Source organism: Schistocerca gregaria, chromosome 1, assembly GCF_023897955.1.
Source record: "Schistocerca gregaria isolate iqSchGreg1 chromosome 1, iqSchGreg1.2, whole genome shotgun sequence".
Lineage (NCBI taxonomy): Eukaryota > Metazoa > Arthropoda > Insecta > Orthoptera > Acrididae > Schistocerca > Schistocerca gregaria.
In genome coordinates this window covers 845,783,061-845,802,717 of record NC_064920.1, presented here as the reverse complement: position 1 = coordinate 845,802,717, position 19,657 = coordinate 845,783,061, and the positions used below count along the sequence as shown (strand labels likewise).

The window sequence follows — 19,657 nt, the reverse complement described above, 5'->3', positions numbered from 1 at the left end:
TGTACTACACTTATAGACTTCAGCAAAGCTTTCGATACGGAATCACAAGATATTATTGCAAAAAGGCCAGAATACAATGGTTTTGTAGATAAAGTACTAAATTTAGTAAAATCCTACCTAAGCAACAGGCAACAATTATTGCATGTCAACAAAGAGATGTTAAAACTAATGAAAAATAAGAGATATTTCAAACTATATGGCGTGCAAAAATGATCTATAGGCTGATGATATGACTGTGATCTCATATGCGCAGAATATGCAGGCAGTTATAGACAAAAAAACTATTAGAAAAAGCAGTCAGTGGTGTTAAGCTAACCAGTAATAAACAAACAGAAAAAAATACAGAAGATGTATATTTTAATCGAAAGGCACAAAAAGAAGAGAATGAAATTGTCAAACTGTTGGGCCTCATAATAGGCCAAAGAATGTCTTATGATGAGTATATAAAATATCTGACTGAAAGACTTGCAAATATTATTTTTCTGCTTTATAAAAAAGCAGTCATGTATACTCAATGATTGGGTCTTAGAGAATCCTGTAAGAAACATGTCTGTCAACTCAATATAATGAGCTCCCAAGCCTTTATATATATGCAAGACATACCACATTCAAGGTTGTCACTGATACATAATAGTCACAAACACCTTTGTCTGAATATGTGTAACAAACTGCGAGAATTAGTAAAAATCCTCACTCTAACTGAATTTCAAGTAGTATTAGAGATGTGGTTTAAAAGTGTAGCACATTATTCCACAGAAGAACACCTTCAAAGTGACCTGAAGGACATTATATAATGAAGGAGAAAACCCTACTTACTATAAATTGTGTCATAAATGTATAATCATAACATACTTTCTCATTTATGTAAAATGTAGCTATACCATACACAATATGAAACTGGAAGTACATGTATTTACTTTTGTAATTAATATGCACAAAATGTATGATGGAAGAGATAATATATTTATTTATGTATGGTTATGTAGATATGTAATGAGATACACTAGAATGTAAATTATCTCATGACAATCATCAATTTGTAAATGTGTTAAAGACTGTATGTTTTTAACTAAAAAAATACATCTACAAGTATAACTTCAATTGAAGAAGCCAATTTTGTGGTAAACATACTGAAATGCTAATAAACAAACAACTAAATATCTATTAAATCACATACGAATTACGAAACTTGTAAACCTTTTATTTGTTCTTATTGTGTCGGACCAGGTCTTCGAGGAATGTTTTCTTGTCTTTATACATCGTATTCCACCTTATGAGCATCGGTGATTGATATTCGTTTTTTGCATTGCTATCTTGTTCTGCTATATGGTGCAATCTTTATATCTTATGGCAGTAATAAGATGTTTTTAAAAGTTCGGTTTTGACCACCACATTATACTTAATGTTCATTGCGAAATTAGCAACAAGTATTAAATTAATGACAGCAGTATGAAATTCAGTATCGGTTGCAATCGCACAAGTTAACGACTCATTTTACAGTAATTCAGCATCAAGTTTCTATTCTGCAGGCGAGTTTGGCTGGACAGTGACTGGAACCCAGATCATTAGAGCCTGATAGGTGAGCTCTGTCACTTCTGAAAATAAAAAATCACGGGATTCGGCCATGCTAAACGTCGGTGTGACGATATCGATATTTTCTCCAATGTGATGAAAAAGTATCGATTGTGGCCAACGCGTGGCGTTCGGCAAAGATAGATGTGTGTGTGCGTGTGTGTATGTGTTGCGTAGAGTATGGTGTATTGTCGACAGGTTAGTTGCGTAATGCCGGTGGACGAAAACGGGTTGTTGCCGGAAATGTAGACATACACATTGTTGATGCTGAAGTGTTTGTGTGAAGGTGGCTGTTGTTAGAGATTCCAATGCATGTTTTAGTAACAGAAGTCCATCGGTCCTCAGCTATTCCGTCATGCTTCTGCAATCAGTGAACACAAGTTTTTCCTTTTTTATAAGCTGCATAGTGTTCTTATTCGGTGTTTCGCGAGTTACCGGCGTAGGAGAGGTGATATATGCAATTAACGCAGGCGGTGAATCGCACACAGACAGTTTGGGGGTAAGATATGAAAGGGATCCTCTCCACGGAAAGGTGGGAACAGCATCTGACTATGGAAAGCAGCTTATAATAGGAAGGGTACCGCCTACGGATCAGCTGTTGTATCAGACGGAACGTTATCATCATAGCACTTTTGGTTACGATATACCCATTCATGAAGACGGAGAGTATGTTATGATTCTGAAGTTTTGCGAAGTATACTTTAATGCACCAAACATGAAGGTGAGTATATGTAACGTCATGCTTAATGTTTACCTACAATACACATAGGCCGTTATTGCAGGATGCGTGATGCTTAATTTTGAAGGTACAATTTTAGGTTGTTAGTGCAAATGTTCCTAAACAGCCGCTGAGTGTTTATTAGTTTCAAAGTAAGTTACTTTGTGGCAACAGAGGCATCCTATCGTTAATTGATTGAAATTAGCTATAGGGAATGCAATCAATGGACATGAATACATTGATATGGAAAGATATAAGTGAATTTCGTTTATAAACGCTGATCTGCTAATGTAGACTAATAAATATCTCATGACATAAACATGGGTATCATACATGTAGGCTTGCCCATTTCTAATGGAGGAAAGAACTTCATTCCTATGACAGCTGTTGAGTACAATGATTTATTAGTGATTGGTTTTCTCATCAGTAAGCACTTTCTATACAGAAAACACGCTGTATTGTGTGTTGAAACTGCTGCACATATTATTTATTAAGTTCCTGCCCACGAATCATTTTGACCAAATTTTTAAGAACACAAATGTGAAAAGAAATCTTACACACTTCGAAACTAAATCATACCATTCCAAATTAGTACAATCTTGATCAACGGATCCTTTCAGTTTATTTGAACGGTGAGTATTGTATGTGGAGTGTTTACTGCATCAGTTCTCTATAATTTTGAGAAATAGTGAGGCCTGCGAGAGTTTCTAGGGAAAAATGTAGTATTAACACAGATTTTCTGCCACAATGATATGCAAAGTTTCACACAGGCATAGTTTTAAAACAGCCCAACTGATATCAGTAATGGTTGGGAAATACAACCTTGCTACCATCCTTTAGTCATTCTGCACAGATAAGATTAAAACAGTTATCACATTTTCTCAATCATTAATTCATTTCTGAACTTTAAAGCTTTTTTCTGTGGATCACTTCAGTGTCATTTGTTAGTTGTAAATTTGTAAAAACAACTTCACTTTTGCACTTTCCATTTTCTTCAGATGCCCCCCTCCATATCTCTCTCTCTCTCTCTCTCTCTCTCTTCTCTCTTCTCTCTCTCTCTCTCTGATAATTTAAGGTCTATGGGAAAGTTATTTTATTGGAGTAAAAGATGTGCCTTGGAATATTATGCAACCTAACATATGATTCTGTGAATGGAAAGGTGTTGCTGTTTGAGCAGCCTGTAATGGCCTGCTGCAGCATGTAAGGTTTTGTATGTGGCACCATGTAAACATCCTGGCATCAAATCATTAAGTCTCTATTTGGTTTTGCAGAATCTGTATGCAAATCCATGAAGTATGAACTCTCTTAACCAAAGAAATAAGCAATAATGTTCCAGGTACATTTAGTGAGAGCTGTCAGCTAAAAGTGTGGATCTGCAGATCATTGGTACTGATTTCCACTTTCACTTGCTTCATTGATATTTGCTAGTACTTCAGTACTCCATTAGTATACACACACACACACACGACGTACACAATCAATATGTGACTGCCCACCAGCAGGTCAGTTAACCAACTCTTCATCAGGATGTGCCCAACAAAAGCTAATAAAATAGGAATGAAGACACCTAGCCCTGATATATAGGTCCTGTATAGAAACAATGTGTATTGTCAAAAGAAGCACAGGGTGCACATTTCATTGAGAATTCAATTCCAATAAAGAGCGTTCATATTAAACTTCCTGGCAGATTAAAACTGTGTGCTGGACCGAGGCCCGGACTTGGGACCTTTGCCTTTTGCGGGCAAGTGCTCTACCATCTGAGCTACCCAAGAATGACTCATGCCCCATCCTCACAGCTTTACTTCTGCCAGTACCTCGTCTCGTACCTTCCAAACTTTACAGAAGTGAACCTAGCAGAACTGGCATTCCTGAAAGTAAGGATATTGCGGAGACATGGCTTAACCACCGCCTGGGAGGGTATTTCGAGAATGAGTGCTAGTTCTGCTAGGTTCGCAGGAGAGCTTCTGTAAAGTTTGGAAGTTAGGAGACAAGGTACTGGCAGAAGTAAAGCTGTGAGGACGGAGCGTGAGTCGTGCTTGGGTAGCTCAGTTGGTAGAGCGCTTGACTGTGAAAGACAAAGGTCCCAAGTTCGGGTCTCGGTCCAACACACAGTTTTAATCTGCCAGGAAGTTTCATATCAGCACACACTCCGCTGCAGAGTGAAAATCTCATTCTGGAAGCATTCATATTGTTTCTCTGAAAGTGATTACATTTTTTTCTGTTTTTCAATGACTTCCTTCACAGATGTTTTGTTTGCAGTTTATTTCCATAATCTCTGTTAATGATGTTCAACAACATGTAGATGGGCTACTTCTTGAATTACCTTTTGCCACAAAAACACTTATGCTCTCAAAGCTTAGACTCAGTGTGTTAGCTCATGGAAACACCCATAAATCTCAGACTGCCTTACAGTCACGCCCATCAGTAGCCGTGCCAAGTGTTAGCTTGGAGTGCGCTGTATGATTTTTGAAGGCTGTTATTTGAATGTAATTTTTTACTTCTGACCTAGTTACAGTTGACTGACCATAATTTGGAACACAGGCTGTATCCTTGGCTGAAAATAGCCATTCAACTGAAACAAGTCCAGAAACAAATATCCCAAAATAACAGTCGGTATAGCTTTTTTGTGGCAAGATGTCTTTTATCTAGTCAGTTTCTCATTGATCATAATGCTATAACTTCTTTTAGAACTAGTGCTATAACTTCTTTTAGAAATGTAGCACGGCTCTCTATTTCATTTTAAGTGTCTAACATAGTTATTAAGACACAGTTCCTAGGGGATTATTCAAGAAAATTTGAGTAATTTCTTTTTAATTGAAGCTGAAGCTTTTCAGCTTCCTCATTATAGAACTGTCTTCTGTGGTACGCATAAAACTCTCAGATCAAAACTAACTTCTGTTTTTAGACACTGTAGTATAACCTACTTAAGGTGTTCTCTGAGACAACCTGCTATTTTTACCAGAAACATGTTGACAGTAGATACACCATTCCACAATTGTCAGTCTAAAAAATAAGGATAAATATATCCTTTCTAAGAAATTCCTTTCTGTCATATGATGAGAAAGCATTAAAATATCAGTGCAGTTCCTTTCACATTTACAATTGCCACCACTCTCAGGAACTTCATAATAGTTAAAATTTGATCCTGGCTTTATAGGATTTTTATTTAATTTTATTATGCCCAACCAGTGTGGACCTAACATCCATCTTCAACAATACAGTGCAGGCATATGTACATACAGTTTATTGTAGTGCTTGTAGTAAAAACTTTCAATCTGCCCTGATAGTCGTGTGTATTAAAGTGCTTTCCTCCAGAACAAGGAGTCATGGCAGTTCCAATTTGTATTTGCCCAGTGGATTAACAACGAGGACCGGTGTGCCAGCCAGCCTGAATGTAGTTTTTAGTCAGTTTCCCACATTCGACCAGGTGAATACTGGGATGGTGCACACGTCCCACCTGCAAACATATATATGCTCCACAAACATTTAGAAAACTTTCTCACAGTTGCAGATAGATTTTACTGTAGGCAGAGACAGGTAGGTTACACTGAGTCTGTCCTCGGGGATAAATAGGAGACTGATGACATTAGATGTTTAATCTCCTTAACCTATAATCATCAGGAGCAAAGAATGTTCATGTAGCATAATGAAACCTGCAAGTGTGCTGTGGAAGATGGGACTGAGGTCAGATACCAATCCAGTACACTAAAATTTAAAACATTAATGTAGACTTTTAGTGGCACTTCGCGTGTACACACACACACACACACACACACACACACACACACACACACATATATATATATATACCATTGGCGAGTATTTAAACAATTAGAGTTGTAATTTTCTGTAACATGTAGAACAGCCCTCAGGGTAAATTAGTCTTTTTTGTGCTTTAGGATATAAGGTACTTATAAATGGTGGAAAAATCAAATTTTTATGACTTTATTAAATTCTATAGTATTTCCTGATTACATAGATATATACATTATATGGCTTCAAATGAAATATGACATATAAATACCACATTTTAAAGTCACAGTCGTGTATGCCGCCACGCCCCCTTTATTTGTGTTACAGAAACCAGTATTATTTCGAAAAGAACTGTGAACTTTATGTTTCCAGTGATTATACATATGATACATTGTATATGTTAATAACAGTGCAGATTTCTAGTGTCTGTAAATGATAATCTTTGCTAGTATTTACTTTTGTTTCGCTGAAGCAGTTTGTTCACTTGTTATTGAATGTTTGTTGCCCAAGTGCTACATATATTTGTGGAAGTACGTATCCTTTAGTGTGCAGTAAATACAAACTAGGCCTATGCAACATTTCAAGAAATTCCATGGAAACCATTTCACAAACAAAGCAAGCCACACTGTTGAAAGTAACCTATGCATCAGTTGTTCAGGGAAGAAACTCCCACATGGCACACCTCCTGGTGATTCAAATTTTTGTGTTAACAGTGACGCTGTTTGGAGTGGACTTGTCATTGATGTCGGCATTTTATCTTCTTTGGTAAAGAAAGTGGTGAAATGTAAACAATGTGATGATGTAGGATGTCTGGAAATAACTGAACAGCAGAGTAGCAGGAAGGATTTAGCGTCAAAATTTGTTTACTGTGTAGATTCTGCAATTGGGACATCTCTTCTTGAATGGTGTTGTAAGTGCCACTTCTCTGGAGAATGGAAAAGTTGTTGATATTGAGTGCTTGTCTAAGTACTGCTACACCTGCCATGGTAACACTGAAGGACATATTGAAAATCAGCATTCTAAGACTTATGATGGTTACAGTGACAGTGTGGAGTGTGATGGAGCTCTTAATAATATTTCGAAGGTCGGTGCCTGTTTATAACATTAGATATACGAAGTACCTAGGCGATGGGGACTCTAAAGTTTTCAATAAAATTAATGAGTTCAATGTTTATGGTGATACTTTGGTAACAGACCTGGAGTGTTGTGGACATGGGCAAAAGAGAATGGGTCCTAGATTTAGGAAGCTACGAAGAGAAATGAAAGGAAAGTTGAAAGTTATTATGGCCTGGCCATTAGACGAACTGCACCTCTGAATGATGTTACAGCAATGAGAACAGCTGTATGGCCCACCTACTTTCATAAGTAGTCCACAGATGACCACCGTGTTCACAGATTTTGCCCTAAAGGAGCAGATTCTTGGAGCATTACCAGAAAGCTAAAGAAAGTGGTCAAATATACCTTAAGCATTCTCTTCCTGAACATGTTATGAATTAAATAAAACCAATTTTTAGAAACCTGAGTGACCATGTTTTGCTTAGTAAATGTGTTCATGGGGGCACTCAGAATGCAAATGAAAGTTTCAACCATTTCATATGGGAAAGATTACCCAAGAACGCTTTTGAGGACTAAATACATTATATGTTGGTGTACTAGACACAGTGATATGTTTGAATGCTGGAGTGATAGGAAGGTTGGAAGTCCTGAGAAATTTAAGTGTAGAATGTGGCTCTAATATGGATTAAATAGTACCTCAGTTTGAGGAAGCATTTTGGAAGAAAAATGCATCAACTTTTTTGTAATTTTTTTATTACCCTAAGCAGGTTCAAAAATATTCAAAATACTTCTTATTTGTTTAGAAAGTGTGTTGCATTATCTGATGTCAAAAAAAAATTGTAAAACATATACATTCTAAACAGTGCCTGAAAGAAATGTGTTGATTTTTACATAGTATTGAGCCAGAAAAGTACCCTGTATCCTTAATGTTGTTATCAGGCATGTAGGATGTATAAGAGGTGTGAACAGCATCAGGTGTTGAGTGACCACTGTGAAGAACATAGAGATGCTGCATACTCATGTGAGACAGCGTTATGAGCACATGACAGAGCATGAAAATGACCTCACAGTGAGTCTGCATGTGGCAAGCTGGATGAATCCTCCTTTCTGGGCCATTTGGATGTGACAGTTGCCTGACATTGAACTACATGGGAATATTAGGGCAGGTATACTATTCACCAAAGTTTCAGACAATTATGTATTGACAACATAGAGGAGGATAGCTGTATTGTACACCAAGCACAGTGTAACACCGCACCTGCTACCCGAGAATGAGTAATGGGATTCCCTGTAGGATTCTGTGTCATTGCATGTCATTGGTTGGAGTCTAGCAGCAGCCAAATTAGGGAATTACCATCTCATTTGTAGCCTGCCAATAACACTATAACACATACGTGTGCATTTGGAGTGATGCCATGACAGAGAGGGCTGGACTGCTGATGAATGGTGCAACATTGTGTTCATTGATGAATCCCCAGATGACCATTGTCGGGAGCGGCGACCTTAGTCTAGGTCCCATTCGTACAGTATTTTTGAAAGGCACAACAGTGTTACCTTAGGCCTCATGACATGGGAACCCATCGGGTTTGACTTCAGCTCACAGGTGGTTGGTAGTGTATTAGGGAACTCTGATTGCACAGCAGTGTGTCGCGGATATCTTTATCGTCATGTGGTAGTATAGTGGTGTCATTTTTGAGCTCGTCCACAAATAATGTGTCACTGTGAACTGCCTGTGTGGTGCTGAGTGGCCCCCGTGGACAGTAAGATGCCCACTTTTGCATTGATAGAACATGTGTGGGACCTGATTGGATGTAAACTCCTTCACCAATGCCAATATACAGGATGTTGAGGACCATTTATGACAGTTGTGGGCCAGCTTGCCTCAGGAGAGGATACAACTGCCCAAATGATACCTTTACCAACCAAATCACAGCATGCATGCAGGTCAGAAGAGGGTGCAGCATCATAGCTGATAAGGGTGTTCATACCCCAAGTTCTTTGTAATTCACCTCGGTGCTGTAATTGCTGAAATAACATCACATACTCTCTCAACCCGCAAAGTGTCACATTGTTTTAATACTTCCCTTCTGCATGCCGGATTTTTGTATCAGGCTGTTATTTATTTGCAGTTGACAGTTAGTTATTTCAATGAGATTTTGAGAGTAACAATATTTATTCATCATTTGATCATTTTATGCGACCCAAATTTGTAGCCTGTCAATAACACCACAACACATACATGTGCAGTTGGAGTGATGCCATGACTGAGAGGACTGGACTGCTGATGAATGAATGGTGTAACATTGTGTTCATTGATGAATCCCCAGATGACCATTTGTCAGTCAATCAAAGCGGAAAATCAGTAGTAAAACATTCCTTCTGTGAAAGAGATAACAAAATGTATCATATGTGGCAGGCCTAGGTTAATGTGAATCATGTACCTATTCCTCAGCACTAAAATCTTATGCATACCTAATGTTTTATATTGTTTATTTGTGCAGGCAATGAATTGAAGAATATTATTGCTTTATATGGCATATTTTTCTGCTAAATTGCCTCCTTGTGTACTTCTCTATGAAAATCTTTTCTATCCTATTCTGCTTAGCTAGAACACGCTTCATGATCACTCTCACTGGAGATAACACAGAGGCTGGTCCAGAGCATAGCAAAGTCATTTTAAGCACACACCAACAGTCCAGATAGCAGTCTGGATCAATAATGGAATACAGGCAAGGTTAAAACACTAGTAAATGAAGAGCACATACTTAATGCTTTATTGAACTAGTGAGATTGACTGGCAAGTGGCGAGTACTAAAGCCCATCCCTGTTTAATCAGCATGTAGTGCCTGAAATGGTCCAGATTGTGTCGACTTCATCAAGAAAGGCAGATGCTGGAAGCCTCTCCAAAGACTCCCACGGAAGGTCGTCGATGCAGTTGGGCAACTCCCAGTTTCCATTTCCCAGCACCCTGCACCTTTCTCAGCCTATCTAGTTCCTCCTTTGCGTACCGTAACTGCACCTCAAAGGCGCAGATCTTATGCTTCTGCTTCTCTATCAACTTATTTCTACTACAGGTTCTGCATTCTCAGGAGAGGTTCTCACTAAAATGACCACTGGCTTCCCCACTGCATTCCCCCCAATGAAAATACTTTGAACAAATCCCACAAACCTACAACAGATCCCACACTTCTCACTCTTGGTTAAATTTTACAGTTACTGAAAGAAACTGAACATCTACGTTACCCATGTTTAGTTACAGCAGTAGAACCATTTACAGAACAATAGCGGTCTCGAAGTTCTCTCACTACTAAGAATGCGACTTTTATTAATACTACTAAACCACTACTAATACCAATACCAACAAAACCAAAAATTCAAGTGGCCACTGGAGCACTCAACGTAGCTAAAACAGTGAATGAAAGATTTACTGAAATTTTCACTAGAAACAATAAGAAATGTTAGCTGAAAACTACCCCACGAAATTTACTAAATGACTTCAGCACAGAGAAAACGCTAAAAGACACAGTGAGTGAACTTTTCCAAAAGTTTATTAAATCATTATTTTGCCACAAACAGATTATTTTAACCACTTTAATGCCATATGCAGGCTGTCAAAGTGATTTATATTCTGTCATGCTGTATTTTTCTTATTCATAGCCAAAAGTTATCCAAGACCTGAAAGTAACTGTTTCCTACTTGCTTTTGTCTTTTAATAAAAGAACTTCAAACATTTGGTTTTGTTCAGTTTCATGTACATTTGTCGAAAAGCCATCCAAATAGAAGCCCACTGTTTCACTGTTTCTGATTTAAAATTTGCACAGGTTCACTTCTAGTATAGATCTATACCCACAGCAAATTACAGGAAAATTGAAGCTCAAATAGCGGGAATCCGTGGACACTTGAGGTGAAATGACCATGTCATTCCATTAATGTCTGGTTGTAACAAGAGTCTCTGCATCCTGTTTGCTGCTGCTCTGAGCATGAGCAAGGTAGTATGCAGTACATTTGACAGCCAGTTTCATAGCATGCCAGCTGAGGCAAACATTCACTAGATGTCCCGGTCTGCGACACAGAAAACAGGTGATATTACTATAAGGGCATTGACACCATTGATTATGTAGGCCACGACATGGAGACAATTTGATGGGAAGAACTTGTCAAGGACCCTCTGTAAACAACGAGGAGGAAACCATTGTGTGAGTCTCTGCTCTCTTTGGAACAAGCTGTTGGCGAACAAAATATTTGTGTTTTTGTGAATCTAACGACAAAGAGGTGGTGGATTGCTAACTACTGGAAGTCATCAGTTGGTAGTACAACAAATGGTAACTATAGCCCATGTCACATAGAATGACACTTCTGCGAATGGAGCTGGAGCAGTAGGGAAGCGCGGAGGCGCGAGCTCTGCACATGCGTAGCAGCAGAGAGTGTGCAAACAAACTCAACATTGCCAAAGTGTCTTGCTGCTGACAAAAATTGAGTTCATTTGTCTACGGTACATGGTGTGATACATTTAAATCTGTGAGGGAAATATATATATTTAAAACCAGTTTACATTCTTCACATTGAGTTCACAGCTACACAGCTTTGGTCTGCTTGACATTGGAAGGCGAGAACTGCTGACACAACTTTGTGAAGATGTCAGGTACAGTTTTTCTCAAAATGACAGTTGTCTAACAACAAGGTCATTGAAACAGCTTGCAATTATTTTCATTTATTGTGATTTGGACTGTATTGCAAGTAAAAATGTAAGACACAATGAAATTAACCGCAACCACAAACCAAAATCATTGTATATGACCACATTCACGTGCAATGAAGTGAACATTAATCAGCAAACCACAAACATCAGAAAAGCTCAAACTGCTGTGGTCAGAGAGTGAGTGTAGTTTTTGCTGCACCACTTTGTACAGTTTATTACCACAAGACAGTAAAAGTGTGCTCTGGTGGCCTTAGTCAGTTACGGAACTTGTCTTGCAGTGAAAAACAGAATATGGGCAAAGTCAAAACTCTACTGATCAGTGGCACATACTTAATGCTTCATTGAACTATTGAAACTAACTGGAAAGTGTTGGGCCTCTGTGTTCACAGACAGTTTCACCTCAGTGGATGGCTCCATGTGACATGATTGCCGCAGCAGCCTTATGCAGGAACAAGCTGCAGCGCAGCAGGAGTACGTAGCCTGGGTTGCTTTGACCTGCTCTACGTATTGATACTTGGACTGGGCATGAAATCCTAGTCACTGTCGGATATCAAAAATTCCTTCCTTCTTGTAGTTTCACAATTGTGCACATTTCTAATGCTGAAAATTCCTTATGTTATTTAAAAGTAACATACGCTTTCATCCACCACTCCCCCAACCCCTCTCCATCAAACCCCCCCCCCCCCCCCTCACTCCTCCCCTGAATCATGGACATTGCCATTGGTGGGGTGGATTGCATGCCTCAGTGATACAGATAGCAGTACTGTAGGTGCAACTACGTCAGGAGGTGTATCTGTTGAGACCGCAGACAAACATGTTTCCTGAAGAGGGACAGCAGCCTGCAAAAATCTGGATGATTGACCGATCTGGCGTAATAACATCAACCGAAATGGCCTTGCTGTGCTGGTACTGCAAACTACTGAAAGTAAGGGGAAACTGCAGCTGTAATTTTATCTGAGGGCATGCAGCTCTACTGTGTGGTTAAGTGATGATGGAAATCTCTTGGGTAAAATATTCCAGAGGTAAAATTGTTCATTGTTCAGATATCTGGGTGGGGACTATTCAGGAGGATGTCATCATCAGGAGAAACAAAACTGGCATTGCACTGTTCGGAGTGTGAAATGTTAGATGCCTGAATCGCAAAGATGGTTTACAAAATTTAAAAATGGATTGGACAGGTTGAAGCTAGATATAGTGGGAATTAGTGAAGTCTGGTGGCAGGAGGAACAGGACCTCTGGTCAGGTGAACACAGGGTTATAAAAACAAAATGAAATAGGGGTAATGCAGGAGTATGTTTATTAATGAATATGAAAATATAAATTGAGCTAAACTACAAACAACAGCAGAGTGAACATACTGGATTATGCAAGATAAATACTAACCCTCTACAGTAGTACAAGTTTATACACTATGTGATCAAAAGTATCCAGACACCCCCAAAAACATATATACCTTATGTAAGGTGTTTAAATAATAATAAAGGGGGAAGAAAGTGCATTGTGCTGCCAACTACTGCCATGTACTCCATATCAGCAACCTGTGTAGTCATTAGACATAGCGAGAGAGCAGAATGGGGCACTCTGCAGATCTCATGGACTTTGAACATGGTCAAGTCATACGTCATGTCATGTCATACGTCTGAACGTGAGATTTCCACACTCTAGGTCTAATGTTTCTGATATGGTAGTGAAGTGGAAACGTGAAGGGACATGTACAGTACAAAAGCATACAGGCTGACCTCCTCAGTTGACTGATACAGACCGTCGACAGTTGAAGAGCTTCGTAATTTGCAATAGGCAGACATCTATCCAGACAATCACACATGAATTCCAAACTGCATAAGGATCCACTGCAAGTACTATGACAGTTGGGCAGGAGGTGAGAAAATTGGGATTTCATGCTCAAGCAGATGCTCATAAGCCACATATCACACTGGTAAATGCCAAATGATATCTCGCTTGGTGTAAGGAGGGTAAACATTGGATGATTGAACAGTGAAAAACCATTGTGTGGAGTGACGAATCAACAGTACACAATGCGGTAATCTGATGGCAGGGTTTGGGTATGGCAAATGCCTGGTGAACGTGATCTGCCAGCATGTGTAGTGCCAACGGTAAAATTTGGAGATGGTGGTGTTATGGTGTGGTCGTGTTTTTCATGGAGGGGACTTGCACCCCTTGTTGTTTTGTGCGGCACTATTACAACACAGACCTACATTGATGTTTTAAGCATCTTCTTGCTTCCCACTGTTGAAGAGTGATTCGGGGATGGCGATTGCATCTTTCAACACGATCGAGCACCTGTTCATAATCACGGCCTGTGGCAAAGTGGTTACACAACAATAACATCCCTACACCCCTGTAATGGACTGGCTTGCACAGAGTCCTGACCCAAATCCTATAGAAGACCTTTGGGATGTTTTGAAACGCTTACTTAATGCCAGGCCTCTCCAACCGACATCAATACCTCTCCTCAGTGCAGCACTCCATGAAGAATGGGCTGCCATTCCCCAAGAAACCTTCCAGCACCTTATTGAATGTCTGCCCCCAGGAGAGGAAGCTGTCATCAAGGCTAAGGGTGGGCCAACACCATATTGAATTCCAGAATTATCAGCTAGGTTTCCGGATACTTTTGATCACATAATATGTCAACTAACTCTGCAGGTGATGAAGAGACTGAATAAATGTTTGATGAGATAAAAGAAATTGTTAAGATAGTTAAGGAAAAGGAAAAATAGTAGGTGAATAACGACTGGGGAAAAGAAATGAAAGAGGAAGCCACCTGGTAGAATATTGCACAGAGTGTAATTTAATCATTGCAAACACTTGGTTTAAGAGTCATAAAAGGAGGTTGTATACATAGAAGAGACCTGGAGACAGTGGAGGGTTTCAGATTGATTGTATAATGGTAAGAGAGAGATTTTACATTGTAGCCATATCCAGGAATAGATATGGTCACTGACCACAACTAACCATAGATCAAAACTGAAGAAACTGCAAAAAAATTGGCAATTATGGAGATGGGACCTGGACAAGTTGAAAGAATGAGAGATCTCTTAGAGTTTCAGAGGTAGCATTAGGCAATGATTGAGTATAACAGGAGAAAGGAATACAGTAGAAGATGGATGGGTAGCCTTGGGAGATGAAATAGTGAAGGCAGGAGAGGATCAAATGAGTCAAAAGACAAGGGCTAGTAGAAATCCTTGGACAACGAAGAAGATATTGCAGTTATGGAAGAGTGCGGAAGTGTTTGTTGGGTGCTCCCTCCGAAGTGGTGTGCAGCTATGATCGCGCCAGTGCAGACGCACCCGGTTCGTTTACCTGCGAGGGTTGAGAGCACGGTGTGAGTGGACAGCCGGAGGAAGCTGCAATTCCAGCTGTTGCCTGTTCCATAATTATCCATGGCTCTGGTTACAAAATACTGATACAAATGTGGTATAGAAGACTGGAACAGCTGGTAGAAGCCAACCTCGGGAAAGATCAGTTTGGATTATGGAGAAATGTAGGAACACGCGAGACAGTACTATGTTTATAGCACTTGTAGACTTTGGGAAAGCTTTTGACAGTGTTGGCTGGAATACCCTTTTTGAAATTCTGGAGGTGGTAAGGGTAAATTACGGGGACCATGAGAGAGACGCACTGGTTGAGAAGGAAGTGATACATGGTTGTAACCTATCCCTGATGTCATTCAGTTTATACATTGAACAGGCAGTAAAGGAAACCTGGAGTATATTTGGAAATAGAATTAAAGTTCAGAAATATTATGTAAAACTTCGGGGTTTGCAGAGACATTGTAATTCTGATAACGACAGCAAAGGACTGGGAAGGACAAGAGAATGGAGTTGCCAGTGTCTTGAGAATATAAGATGAACATCAACAAAAGTAAAACAAGGGTAATGCAGTGTAGTCAAATTAAATCAGGTGATGCTGAGGGAATCTGAAACTATTTGAATACTAAAAATGGCAGTATTAAGTCTTTGAACAAGATCCTGAACGTGAGCTTTCCATGAGGGCTTACTATCTATCTGAACACCTAGAAATTTGAACTGTTCAGTTTCACTAATCATATGCCCGTTCTGTGAAATTAAAACGTCAGGTTTTGTTGAATTGTGTGTTAGAAACTGTAAAAACTGAGTCTTACTGTTATTTAATGTTACTTTATTTTCTACAAGCCATGAACTGGGGTCATGTACTGCACTGTTTGAAACCAAGCCAGTGTTCCACACAACATACTTTACTACCAAGCTAGTGTCATCAGCAAACAGAAATATATTTTAGAGTTAGCCATAATACTGGAGGGCATATCATTTATATAAATAAGGAACAGGGGTGGGCCCCAACACTGATCACTGGGGCACCCCCCCCCCCCCCTCCCCGCCACTTGACAGTAACCCACTCAGATCCCACATCTCAGCCGTTATCAACATTGTGAATAATGACCTTTTGCTAAAGTAAGAGGTGAACCAGTTGTGAGCTACTCCCCATATTCCATAATGATCCACCTTCTGGAGCAATATTTTGTGATCAGCACTATCAAATGCCTTAGTTAAATCAAAAAATACATCAAGTGTTCGAAACTTTTTGTTTAGCCCATCCAGTACCTTGCAGAGAAAAGAGAATATAGCATTTTCAGTTGTTAAATGACTTCTAAAGCCAAACTGTACATTTGATAGCAAATCGTATGATATAAAATGATCAATTATCCTTACATACACAGCCTTTTCAATTACTTTTGCAAACACTGATGGCATAGAAATAGGTCTAAAATTATCGACATTATCCCTTTCTCCCTTTTTATAAAGCGGCTTTACTGCTGAGTACTTCAATCGCTCAGGAAACTGACTATTCCTAAAGGAACAATTACAAATATGGCTAAATACAGGTCTAACATGTGCATTATAGTACTTTTAATATTCTGCTAGACACTCCATCATAACCATGAGAGTTCTCAGTCTTCAGTTATTTAATTATTGACTCAATCTCCCTCTTGCCTGTATCACAGAGGAGTATTTCAGACATCAATCTCGGAAAGGCATTTGCCAAGAAAGTTATATGATTTGCTGTAGGAAGTAAATTTTTATTTAATTCACCAGCAATGCTCAGAAAATGATTGTTAAATACTGTACATGTATCTGACTTATCAGTAACAGAAATATTTTTACTGCGAACTGACTTTATATCGTTGACCTTGTGCTGCTGACAAGACATTTCCTTCACAACTGACCATATGGTTTTAATTTTATCCTGTGAATTATCTATTCTATTTGCATACCATATACTCTTTGCCTTCCTAACAACATTTTTTAAGCACCTTACAATACTATTTGTAATGGGCTACTGTAGCTTGATTGTGACTACTTCTAACATTTTGACATAATTCCAGCTTTGTTCTACATGATATCCTTATCCCACTAGTCACTCATCTGGGCTGCCCATTACTGTTAGTGCCCCGTTTAGAATGTTCTAACGGAAAGCAAGTCTTGAAGAGCATGAGAAATGTGTTAAGGAAAGCATTGTATTTATCATCTATGTTATCGGTACTATAAACATCCTGCCACTCTTGGTCCTTGACAAGTTTTATAGAACTCTCTATTACTGTTGGATTAACTTTCCTACATAGTTTGTAATTAAATATGACATTGGTCTGAGTACAAAAACCTTTTAGTGTTACAGTTTGTGCATCATGGTCTGAAAGGCCATTCACCCTTTTACTAACAGAATGCCCATCTAGTAATGAAGAATGAATAAAAATATTTTCTATGACTGTGCTAGTGTTCCCCTGCACCCTAGTTGGAAAAAACACAGTTTGTATCAGATCATATGAATTTAGGAGCTCTACCAACATCCTTTTTCTTGCACAATCATATACAAAATTAATACTGAAGTCACCACATATAACTAGTTTCTGGTACTTCCTACAAAGTGAATCAAGAACCCTCACTAGCTTGAGCAGAAATGCTCTGAAGTCGGAGTTAGAGGATCTATAAACAACAACAATTAGAAGTTTAGTTTCACTAAATTCAACTGCCCCTGGACAACATTCAAATATCTGTTCAGTGCAGTGTCGTGATACGTCTGTGGAATCAAATGGAATACTGTTTTTTACATACAGAGCCACTCCCCCACCCCACAGGGAACTCCTTGAGAAACAGCCAGCTAATCTGTGTCCTGGTAAAGGAAGCCTCTGAATTGTCAAATTATTTAAGTGTTGCTCTAATATACCAATAATTTCAGAATCAACATCAACGAGCAGTTCACTAACTTTATCTCTAATACCTCTTATATTTTGATGAAATATGCTAATTCCTTCTGTACTTGGAAACAGTACATCCTCTGAAGATGAGCCCTTAGAGGGACTTCCTTTAAGCAGGTATACCTATCAGCTGACTTCAATCTAAAAAGGGTGCAGCTCTAACACCAACTACTACAGGACACCACCATCACCACCCCCCACTACACTGTCACCTATAAGCTTGGCCAGCCTCCACTTCCCATACCTATTGAGATGCAGGCCATGCATAGTGAAACCCGATCTACTGATAGATCCAACTGGCACCACTGAGATGTGACCCATGCCCTCTGCCATTAGTGCCCTCCCCAGCCCCTCATTAACACGCCTATCAGCCGCATTAAGGTGATGCCGATCATGACGCTGAAACAGTTGCACGAAATGCATATTAGTGCCACCAGTTTGAGTATCTATCTTAACCAAGTTGCCACCGACATCATATTCCCCTTCCCTATCGAGACTGTTCCCTGCTCCACCCACTATCACTACCTCATCCTCCTTTGTAAAATTATTACATAACTTCCCTATGCTTTCAGTCACCTTAGCCAACCCTGCACTAGGCCTCACAATGCTGGTGACCTGGTGCTCAATCCCCAACACTTCTTGCAACTGCTAGTCCACACCTCTACTGTGGGAACTACCTAGCAGCAGAACCTTCTTTCTGCTAGACTCTGAAACTAACCTAGGCCTCCTAATTGCTGAAGACTGCTGCAAGTTCCCTACATCTGCAGCTACACGGGTCAACCTATCTAGTTCCTCCTTTGCGCATTGTAACTGCACCTGAAGGGCACAGATCTTACGCTCCTGCTCCTCTATCAACTTGTTTCTACTACAGATTCTGCATTCCCAGGAGAGGATCTCACGAAAATGACCACTGGCTTCCCCACTGCATTCCCCCCAATGAAAGTACTTTGAACAAATGCCACACCGGAACCCACTACTCACAAACCTACGACAGAGCCCACACTTCTCACTCATGGTAAAATTTCACAGTTACTGAAAAAAACTGAACGTCTACATTACCAAAGTTCCGTTACACCAGTAGAACTATTTAAGAACTAACGATAATGGTCTTGAAATTCTCTGCCTACTAAGAAAGCAACTACATGTATTAATACTACTACACCACAGCTAATACCAGTACCAACAAAAGTTCACAAAATAATTAGCTAAAACCAAAAAATTCAAACGGCCACTGTAACACTAAGCAAAGTTAAAACACTGAATGAAAATTTTACTGAAATATTTCACTAGAAACAATAATAAATGTCAGATGAAAACTAATTCACGAAATTTACTAAACAACTTAAACACATAGAAAACACTAAAAAACACAACAAACAATTACAAAAGTTTATTAAATTGCCACAAACTATGGGATCGTCAACAGTTGTTCCCTCCCTTTTTATGATCAGTCGATTGTGACCTATTCTGTTTCTGCCCTCACTGTTATTAACGACTCTTCCAGATTTACGTCATTTTGTTAGTGCATTATTTGATAGTTGTATCATTTGCCATCTTCGTTAGTTGCTGCTAACTTCATATATACCTTCTTGCAGCTTATTACATA

General features: G+C 39.2%; 1 protein-coding gene across 1 annotated transcript in view; it reads left to right on the top strand.

The window, feature by feature from the left end:
- The first annotated feature begins 1,685 nt into the window (after positions 1 to 1,685).
- The window catches only part of LOC126272566 (malectin-A), a 32,850-nt gene continuing 14,878 nt past the window's right edge, over positions 1,686 to 19,657 (top strand). The window contains exon 1 of the mRNA XM_049975492.1: positions 1,686 to 2,293. Coding sequence (XP_049831449.1) covers positions 1,928 to 2,293 — 366 coding nt within the window. The 5' untranslated portion in view covers positions 1,686 to 1,927. The remainder of the gene's footprint in view (positions 2,294 to 19,657) is intronic.